The sequence below is a fragment of the Vidua chalybeata genome, chromosome 3 (genome assembly GCF_026979565.1).
Source record: "Vidua chalybeata isolate OUT-0048 chromosome 3, bVidCha1 merged haplotype, whole genome shotgun sequence".
NCBI classification, from domain to species: Eukaryota; Metazoa; Chordata; class Aves; order Passeriformes; family Viduidae; genus Vidua; species Vidua chalybeata.
In genome coordinates this window covers 67,747,449-67,757,198 of record NC_071532.1, presented here as the reverse complement: position 1 = coordinate 67,757,198, position 9,750 = coordinate 67,747,449, and the positions used below count along the sequence as shown (strand labels likewise).

Here is a 9,750-nt window from a genome sequence, read left to right as displayed (position 1 = left end):
CCAAAAATTTCCCGTCATCCAATTGCATGCCCTGAATCACCATAACTGGGAGACAGATGATCCCGGATTCTACACGACACTTAGGCTGATTTAAAGGCAAATAAATGTACTTGCTCTTCAGAGCAGTTCATGCCAGTTTATGATTTACACAGGCTGATCTGGCACACATTTACATTCCTGTGAGGGCTTTCTGTAGTTTTTAACCATATCACTTCACCTCCCCCCAGTTATAAAAAGAGAATGATGGTATTCATGCAACATTACAGAGGCACTGTCAGTTATGACAATTAATTTTAAAAACCCTCAGAATAGAGAGTTGATTCTGCTTTATTGACATAGAGCTTTTTTTTTTTTTTAAACAACAAAAATTTTATCTAAAGCAAGGAAGACCTGGTGCAAAAACTAAAGCTAAATACAGACAATGATGCAAAATGTTATTTTAAAATATCTGATAATTAAGACTTGTAGAAAACCAAACATGTGTTCCACAGCTTTTATTCCCTGCAGTCAAAATTCAAGCCTTTGCAATTTGCCTGCTGAAAAGGTAACATGACCCAGCATCTTTTTTTTTGTATTTAGAATAAATCCAGATTTATGGGCTGTTTTTACCACAGCAGTATGCAAAATTCCAAAACAAGCTCTAAGAAAAAGTAATTAAAAATGTGAAGCTTAACAGAAAATGAGACAAAGCCTAAAGCCAAAGAAAAACCCTGCTAAACTTATTCAATATTATTAAGATCTGTAATTTTTCTGTGAAAAGGAGAAATGCATTAGATCACACCTATCTGGACAAGTGAAACATTTGACATGGTGCAATGCTGACATTTATGTCTATCTTATGGAAGTTAAGGAGAGGCTGGAATTTTGGGAAGTTTGCAATTTCCCTTGCAAACAGTTTTAAATTAACATTTTAATTAATGACTTCAACATAATGAGTAGAGAGACACTTTTGATACAAAATAAGAAATATAGGATATGGAAAGAAAATGAGAAAATGACAAAAACAGTTTAAAACTTATAATTATGGAGTGCAACATTGTAGCAAAATGTGGAATATGCAACATTTTCTCAAGAAAGGATGTTCTTTAATGTTTGATCTTTGTATACTTTCAAGCTTTACCAACAAGATGGGATATTTGATCTGTGAAACAGACAGCAGCCCACAAGCTCTAAGTGATGTGCAGGTGTTAGAAAGACAAATTACTGCTTGGTAGAATTGTCCTGCTAAGCTTTAGGGCCTGGCAGGTTTCAGTGATCTCACACCCAGAGGGAAGTTAACAAAGTGGGGAGAAGGATGTACCACTGACAGCAGACACAAGGAATGCAGAATTTATGGCCACAAGGACATTGGGCAGAACCCCCAAGATAAGGAAGAAACTAATAAACCTTACCCAGCAACTGTGCTGAACCAGCTCTGAGTGGGTAAAAGGTAATTCTGCAGGGGGAGATCCCAACCACCGACTCACAGATCATTGACCCAAAAACCCATCAGCCCAAAAGAAGAGAAACACCATGGGACTGACTAGCATGAGAAGAGAGAATCATTAACCAATAGAAGATAGAACACTAATTAATACAAGGATTATGTAACATGTAGCCAATGCACACTAATTCCTTTGTTTGCTGACACGTATAAATAACAAAAGGTTTTGATAGTTGTTGTGCTTGACTTGTGGAATTCCACTGGGCACCCAGGCTTGCAGAACTCTGAAAAAAAACAATCAATGTCTCTCTCAAGTGTGTAAGTATTGGCTTATATTGTAATTATTGTTGCACGCTGGGAAACAAATCTGATTTTTGTGGACAACAACATCCTGCACTTATAAATTAAGGTACTATCTCAGAAACCCCGGTCAGAAGGATGTATTTGATGGGGTATATTTGAACCTGCCAAGATAACTGGAAAGCATCATGCAAAGGACACGAGTGGTAGAAACTAACTGCATATTTTATTATTTAATAAAAGCTTTCTAAACCAATGGTCTGTACCGGAAGCAGGACATTATTTGTGTTAATAAGAAGACGTGTCTGGTAGCCCTTTTTTTTTTTTTTATAAAAGGGCGAGGGAAGGATGATACTTTAGGGACTTCCATTTTCCAGTACCACATCTGATCTTCAAGAAAAACTCGCAGAGCGTTCGGGAGTGCCACAGAGCAGCCCGTGTTTCCGTTTTCCAGCGCTGAGCGGCGGCGGGGCCCGCCCGGCGCCCGGCGCGGCCCCGAGGCAGGAGCGGCCCTGAGGGCGGAGCGCCGCGGCGGGGCGGGGCCGCTCCGCTCTAAGATGGCGGCGCGGGCCCCACGTGGTGCGCGCTGAGGCGGGCGCGGGGCGGGCGCTGGCGACATGGCGGCGGCGGCGGGCAGCGAGGGCGGGAGGAGCGACGGAGCGGAGGAAGACGAGGTGGAGGTTGGTGGATGCCGACACCGGGGCGCTCCCCCAGCCCTGGGGGAAGGGTCCGGCCCCCCGCGGGGCGTGGCCCGGCCCCGCTCCGCCCGGCCGGAGGGGCAGGCAGGGAGAGGGGCCGGTCGCGGACCGAGCGCGTTTCACTGGGGCTGGCAGGTTTCTCGGTACCCACAGCGGTGCCGTCCCCAGAGCTGTGTGGTTCTGGCTGTTCTTCCTCGGGCTTCCCGGGAAACGGCATGGTCAGAGAGCGAATTTCCAGTTTCTATGGCTTCCTATCGCCATAAAAGCACAGAAACAGGGAAGGGTTTGGGTTGCAAGGGCCTTTAAAAATCATCTGGTTCCAAACCCCCGCCATGGGAGGGAACACCTTCCACTAAAACAGGTTGCTTAAAGCCTCATCAAGCCTAGTCTTAAACACTTCCAGGGATGGGACATCCACAGATTCTTTAGGCAATCTGTTCCAGTGCCGCACCCCTCCCCTCAGTTAAAAAAAAAAAAAAAAAAAATCATTAATGAAAATTTCAGTATCTAATCTAAACCCACTCTTGATTTAAATCTGTTACCCCTTGTTCTGTCACTACAGGCCCTTGTAAGAAGTCCCTCTCCAGCTCTCTTGTAGGCCCTCTTTAGGTACTGGAAGGTGCTGTAGGATCTCCCCAGAGTCGTTCTGATGCTCATTTTTCAAGGGTGAAAAAAGTGCTTCCCCCATTGCTCACTAGGAAGAAAAGGCCAGGAAATTCAGGTGTGAAATAGGTGTCTTATGGAATAGTGGGTCACTAAATTTCCCTGGGTATTACAAGAGTTCTGTCTCTTGACAGAATGCAGCATAAACTCCACTTTGGGGTCTGTTTATCCTGAAAGGCTGTGTCTTTGCTGTCCTTACTGGTAAAAATTGATTTTGGGAGGCCTTTTATTTCCCCCGCCCCGAGTTCTGTTATATCTGTACATGTTCTGTTATAGCTGTACATGATCAACTTTTCTTTTAGGAGCAACTGGTCATGGTTGAGCTATCGGGAATTATTGATTCAGACTTCTTAGAAAAATGTGAAAACAAGTGCAAGATTTTGGTGAGTGATTACAGCACAATAGGAAAGGGGTAAGTTATTATGGATGTGAACAAGGGAGTGAGGCTGCCTCTAAATTTCTTGACATTGATAACATTAGATTAAATCGTTGATAGAGAATTATGTGTCCTGTGCTTGGCTACATGTTGTGGGCTCTCTTTCAGAAACAGCATAAAGTCTTTGAATATATTATTGCATAAATATAAGGAAACTTATAGAAGTATATATAAGTTTGGACCAATATCTTCTCTGATTTCAAGTTCTAAGTTCATTTTTCTTTAAATTATGTATTGCCCATGTTAAAAAAACATAATTGTTAATCACACTTCTTTGAATAACTGGAATACAGCAGACAGGTAAAGCAAAATGTTTAAGATTTGCACTGTATTTACAATGGGGTTTTTTGCAGATGTGTCCTGGCAAGTTGAAGTCTTGTAAAGGATAACTGGGTATTAAGCATTTCATAAATAGTTTTGGATGTTGTTTGCTTCACTGTAAGGTTATTGTAGGAATCTGGTTTCCTTGTCCTGTTCCTTTTGAGTTTTTTAATGACTTTATCTGTATAGGACAGATTTCATTTGCCCTTCAAAACTTATGTAGACTCTGAGAGCTGTATAGATAGTACAAGTACTACTGATTTGCAAATACTTTCTCAAAGTAGACCATTATCATAGGCTGAAAAGATGGAAGAGAACATCTGAGTGTGCCACTGATCACAATATATGTGAGTGGTAAAGTCAATTCCGAATATCTCAGTAGTAGAAATACAGTCAAAATTATTCATAAAGTATTCATCTTTGGATGGATATGCAGGTTTCCTTCCTTGATCTCATCTAATTCTCTTGAAATTTGTTACATGTATCATTCATACTGATGGCTGAATGGCCACAGGTGCTTTCATACTGCTGGTGGGATTCATTTAAATGATGTGCTTTGAGAGTCCCTTGTAATGTTACTAGTAAAAGGTTAAAGTATCCATACTATCCACATCTACTTGGGTTCACTCCACAGAGTAAGCATTCCTTGAGACTTTTCCTAAGGCACAGCTGTTGTTATACCCTTAATTAAAGGGTCTGCTCTGTGTTACTCTGTTTAGGAAGTTGTCTGTGATGCTCGTGGCATCGCGGGAAGACAGTCTGCGTAGTCCGCAAAGGAATGCAAATCAGCCAAAGAAATAAAATGTTGAATATAAAACTCCCCATAATGCTATTGTTTAGTACTGATGTGTTATTAATTGTATTTATTTATTGTAGAAGAAAAAATAAACCCACAAAAATATGTTCTCTATGTTAGCTTAGTGTTATTGATGTTCTCAATTTATGCAGAAGAAAGAGAATCCTAGAGCTTAAATCTTGTTGATCTTGCACTTTTGAAACACAGAAATATATGAGGAAAATTGCACAAATTCATATTAACCTGTGTGATATTCTGTATTTTATGCAATTTACCACATAATACCTTATCTTCAAAACTTTTAGTGTGTGCTTGTCTTCCTGTCCTGAAAAATTCTGATGTTCACAAGGTACTATTCAAAGACCTTTTGCCTTAATTAGTGTGTTCTGTTCAGACATTGATTTTTATCAAAATACAGTATATAGATATATCTTATATAAGAAAAATGGGATGCTGGCTTGTGTATTTGGAAAACCTGCACTCTAGAGGAAGGGAATGAGATGATGGAGGTGCTTCCTTACTCTTTCACTACTTTTTTAAAAGAAACAAAATAGCAACAATTTCCAACTCCTTCACAATAGAGACACAGTGTAATCACAGAAGCTTCTGTAACCCTGCAGTGGCACTTCTGCTGCTGATATAATGCCTTATGCTGGGTTTCTTCACCCTGTGTATTTTCCATTTTTAAAGTTATTCCACTTTCTAGAACTTGTATTAATTGAAGCTTAGAAAATAACATCATCTTCATGCAAACACCTACATATTTGTTAATTTGAAATGGAGGTTACATTAATTTCCTAGAGGAAATAACAGCACGGTAACTTATATAGACTATTGGCTGCAGTTTGATCTGAATTTATTGTAATATACCAGAGCATTTCCTATACAGTTCTATACTATAGTTTTTATTATGATTGCTAAAAGAATATTTTCTGATATTTTTTATATTTGATATACTTAAAGGAGCATGTATGATGAGGAATTGATATAATCTGGATTCTAATATGTCTGCCTTTGCTGGTCTTACAGTGAGACATGCACCTGGGCTAATACAGACCTGACATTATGCAATTTTATCCTTCTTTACATAGGGAATAGAGACAGAGAGGCCCATTTTACAAGTGGACAGATATGTATTTGCAGGAGAATATGAAGGTAGGAAAACTTATGTGAATACAATCTCTCTTTTCACGTGAGTCAAGGAACTTCCTTAACATCAGGTGGTTTTACTGCAATTGGTCCTGTGAGATGCTGTAGCTGTATGACACCATGTAGAGCAGCAGCAGTCTGAGTTCACTGCTAAATTAACCATGCATCCATGGTACTTCCAGGGAAAGTGTGTCTGGAAGCTGACTCTGGGGTGCACCAGCTAATATTACTGCAGACAAAATTGTGGGACATAAAATGCCTTAAAGTGCTGTTGTCTCCTGTGTAAGCAGGACTTACATGTTGTGCAGTCTGTAGTTCTCCCATTTGCCCTATGGTGACAACACTGGTCTGGAAGAAAATGGTCTGGGATCATCCCTTGTAGACTCCAATGACTGTGGTACTCCTGCCTGTTCTGAGTTCCTTACCAGTGCTACATCTCTGGAGTGTGGGGGCTGGAAGTGAGAACATTCCCACAGCTGAGCCAGTGGACACATTATCTACAGCTGATACAAAGTTTCTCACTTTGTTTTTCATAGATGCCTTGGGAACATGTGTGGTTTTTGAAGAAAACGCAGAGCAAGGTAATTGTTGTGATTTGATGTTCTGTTTGTTTCAGTAGCTGGGAAGATTAAAAATATTTATCTTGTTTCAGTTGCTAGTGGAATTAACTATAATGATTGGTATCTGGGTATTGTTTTATTCTCCTCTCTTCTTAGTAGATGCAGAAGGCAACCAAAAAGTACAGCTGAAATACAAGTGCCACACAGTGAAGAAGTTGAATATGACACGGACCCTTCTGACAGAAAAGAAGGAAGGAGAAGAGAATGTTGGTGAGTGACTCTGCTCTTATGCATGTGGACATGAGTGGATTATGCTTAATCCACAGGGAGAGTCAGCCTTTATTAAGTGTTTGATTCAAGAGCATGCAGGAAGTTAAAGGAACTTTCTTCTTTAGGCACCATATGTGTATATTTAAATTAAAAAATTAAATACATTTCTGACCCGTGCTGCCTCCAGAAATGGCTAGTAGGAGATCACTACAAAGAAGTGTAAGAGCAGGGCAAACATATGCTGATGCTCCCTGGTATGTTCTTCTGTTATCTTTTAAAATCAGAGGTGCTGTTTAATAGTTCTTTCTTGATTTTTCTTTTCCCTACTTCCATAATTTTTTCTAATGACTTTCTGAGTCTCTGCAATTGTTGAAAAGAACTGAATTGTACTTACTGAATTTACAGTTGAATGGAAATAAATTTAAAAATAAAATTTAAAAATTTAAAATTACTTGCAAAGACATACCTAGAAGACCATTTATATTGATTTTCACTCTGTAGGCAGAACTCAGGGTTCATATGTTTGCTTTATTTATTTTTTTGTACAGAAGTCAGTACTTTTACATAGTCAAATACTGAGTATCCTACCATATATAGCAGTATTCACTAGAACTGTCCTACTGCTTTTAGCTGCTTTTTTCACTCAAGTCAGTGTTACTGCTTCATATTTTAAGAATATATAGCCATTTTACCTTAAATATGAGCAGTCAGCTGGACACTGGCCATAGGAGGTATAAAACAAAATGTCATCTAGAATCTAACCAAACATCAGCATTCTTATCAACACCACGTACCACTTCTCTCTGGAGAATTAATTATGTAATATTAAACTGAAACCATTATTATGATAATATAGGTAATATTAAATTGAGACTACAGAGGATTTTGCTTAATAGAAAGGCCTTTTTTATTCTGGAGCAGCAGTACTGATGATAAGTACTGAAAACCACTTTGTTTCTGTACCATGACAGGAATTTAACTTGTGCATACAAAGTAACTACAACATCTTGTGACTTTACAACATGTACTGAGTAAAAATCAAAATGGGATTGGATCCCATTTCTATTTGGGGTTGGTTTAAACCTGTTGCTCCAACTTGTTGTTACACTTCAGTTAAAGAGAATGCAAGAACTTGTGTCCTATCTCTGTTGTCATTACCTATTGCCAGAAGATCTAATATTTAGGTGAACAAATATTCTCTTCATTACATTTGTGAAATACTTTCTCTGCATTTTGATTTATGTTTAAGCTTTTTTAAGAGCCTAAGGGTGGTATCAGACACCTAAATGCAACAGGAACTGCCATACTGGATCAGAGGAAAAAATCTTTTTAGTCCTGTATTGTATTTTCTGGTAGTAAATGGATATGTGAAAAGTAATAGGAGAGGCATATGCATATCTTTCTATTCTAAGTGGTTCTTTTACTTAGATCTTGGTCTGGCTCGGCCTTAATAACAGTGAACTTAAATTAAAAACTGCTGTTAACTCCTTTTGTCACTAGTAGAATTTTCCTTCTTTACATCAGGTGGAGTAGAGTGGTTGCAGATCAAGGACAGAGATTTTTCCTACAGCAGGCTTAACATGATTTGCAGTTTTCTGCCTGAAAAGGATGATTCTGAGGAGTCAGCTCAGGCCCAAGATAAATTAACTGAAGAGTCAGAGGGAGAGGTGAGTGGCAAAGGCAATTCTAACATGAACTGCGACCTGGAAAAGCAGCACACCTCAGAAATAGATGCCTCTATTCCTCTGCCTGACAGCTCTGCTTCTGGGGCAGAGGAGTCTCCTTCTGGAAATGCTGCCTTAGAGGATGTACCTCCATGATATTAACTGTGATCTTTTCAGGATTTCTTCATGGAATTAATGGACCAACTTTTATAGGCCATGACATGGTTTCCACCTTCTCTGAAAAATGAACAGTGGAAAAATAGACATGATGTTCTTGTACATTGCTTTTGTGTTTGAATTATAGTGGGAAGGGCTTAAGTGTTTTTTTTTAAATTACAGACTGGAAATGTATGTATCCCTACCTCAAAACTGAACAAGTGGAAATGGTTACATAATTAAAAGAAATTCCTAGCTTAGAAAAATGTTGATGTATTGCACAGTCTGAAACATTTTGTAAAAAGAAAGAAACATCATTGCTTAAAATAAAGACCTGAATTTTTCAACTATAGCTTCACCTTGTGTGTTGTATTCAGCCACATACTCTGTCTGCTTTTGTACTGCAGTTATTGAAAGAAAACAAATAAGTGTGGCTTTTATTGACTGAATACTCATTAAATTGCTTAGTTTAGATTCTCCCTAGTGTCCTCTGTCCCCTAATGGAGTTTAGAAATCTTTCATGTGGGAAGGGACTTTAGGGGTTCTTTCATCTAGCTTCCTATGTAAATAGGGTCAACCATTCAAAATTCAGGGCAAGTTGGTCAGGGCTTTATTCACTCAAGTCTTGAAAACCCCTGCAAATGTCAGCAAATGAAATCCAGGTCTTAAAGAGGCATCTGTCATGCTGCTTCCCCCGTTTTGTGTATAATATAATGCGTGTTATACAAAAGGAAGTGTGGTCATCCTGGTTTTTCTTTTTCCTCACAGTAACTTCTTGTCTCTAATCTTCCTTTCTGGCATTTTTCTGAAGGGTTTTATGCTTATGATCCTGTACCCATGCATCAGTGGTTCCCAGACTAGTCCATGTGACCGTATTGTGCCACCTAGTTACTCTGTGGGTTGATACTGCTACATCATTTATACTGCCATGCACTGTTCTGTATCACACTTGAGTGTGTGGTGCACTCGGGATAATGTTTTCAAAAGCACAACAATTTTAAAACGGAAAACATTTTCTCCCTAACCCATCTTCTTTCCTACCTTTCTCTGCCTCCCTCAAAACAGCGTAACTGCAACAGTGCTGTGAGGATGAGAACACTTAATTAATTCCAGCATAATTATGTAATACCTTAAGTAGTAGTCATCAGATGAGAAGCTCACCCACAGCATTGTTCACAGCACAGCATCAGTAAAGAGAAGTCATTAAAACGGCAACAGTTTCAAACCATCAATCCCATTATTCTCTCTTTTTTTTTTTTTTTTTTTTTTTTTTTTCTGTGTAGAAGCAACTTGAATCCTAGGGGAAAAGGAGGC

General features: G+C 39.1%; 1 protein-coding gene across 3 annotated transcripts; it reads left to right on the top strand.

Moving 5' to 3' along the window:
* Nucleotides 1-2,325: 2,325 nt before the first annotated feature.
* Nucleotides 2,326-8,783, top strand: GTF3C6 (general transcription factor IIIC subunit 6). Of its 3 annotated transcripts, none has more exons than XM_053938886.1 (6): nucleotides 2,326-2,403; nucleotides 3,387-3,467; nucleotides 5,729-5,792; nucleotides 6,323-6,367; nucleotides 6,506-6,616; nucleotides 8,141-8,783. In XM_053938886.1, the coding sequence occupies exons 1-6, from the start codon at nucleotides 2,341-2,343 to the stop codon at nucleotides 8,434-8,436; spliced, it is 660 nt and encodes a 219-aa protein (XP_053794861.1). In that variant the 5' UTR covers nucleotides 2,326-2,340; the 3' UTR covers nucleotides 8,437-8,783. The 3 variants fall into 3 exon arrangements, with proteins under 3 accessions (XP_053794861.1, XP_053794860.1, XP_053794862.1); XM_053938885.1 differs by having other exon boundaries at nucleotides 6,503-6,616; XM_053938887.1 differs by lacking the exon at nucleotides 2,326-2,403 and adding an exon at nucleotides 3,057-3,142 and having other exon boundaries at nucleotides 6,503-6,616.
* The last annotated feature ends 967 nt before the right edge of the window (nucleotides 8,784-9,750 follow it).

What these genes read in the sequence shown, in the direction of transcription:
- GTF3C6 (XM_053938885.1), top strand. Translation starts at nt 2,341, where the DNA reads ATGGCGGCGGCGGCGGGCAGCGAGGGCGGGAGGAGCGACGGAGCGGAG. An exon ending in CGGAGGAAGACGAGGTGGAG is followed by an intron (nt 2,404 to 3,386) that starts GTTGGTGGATGC and finishes CTTTTCTTTTAG; the next exon opens with GAGCAACTGGTCATGGTTGA. An exon ending in ATTTGCAGGAGAATATGAAG is followed by an intron (nt 5,793 to 6,322) that starts GTAGGAAAACTT and finishes TGTTTTTCATAG; the next exon opens with ATGCCTTGGGAACATGTGTG.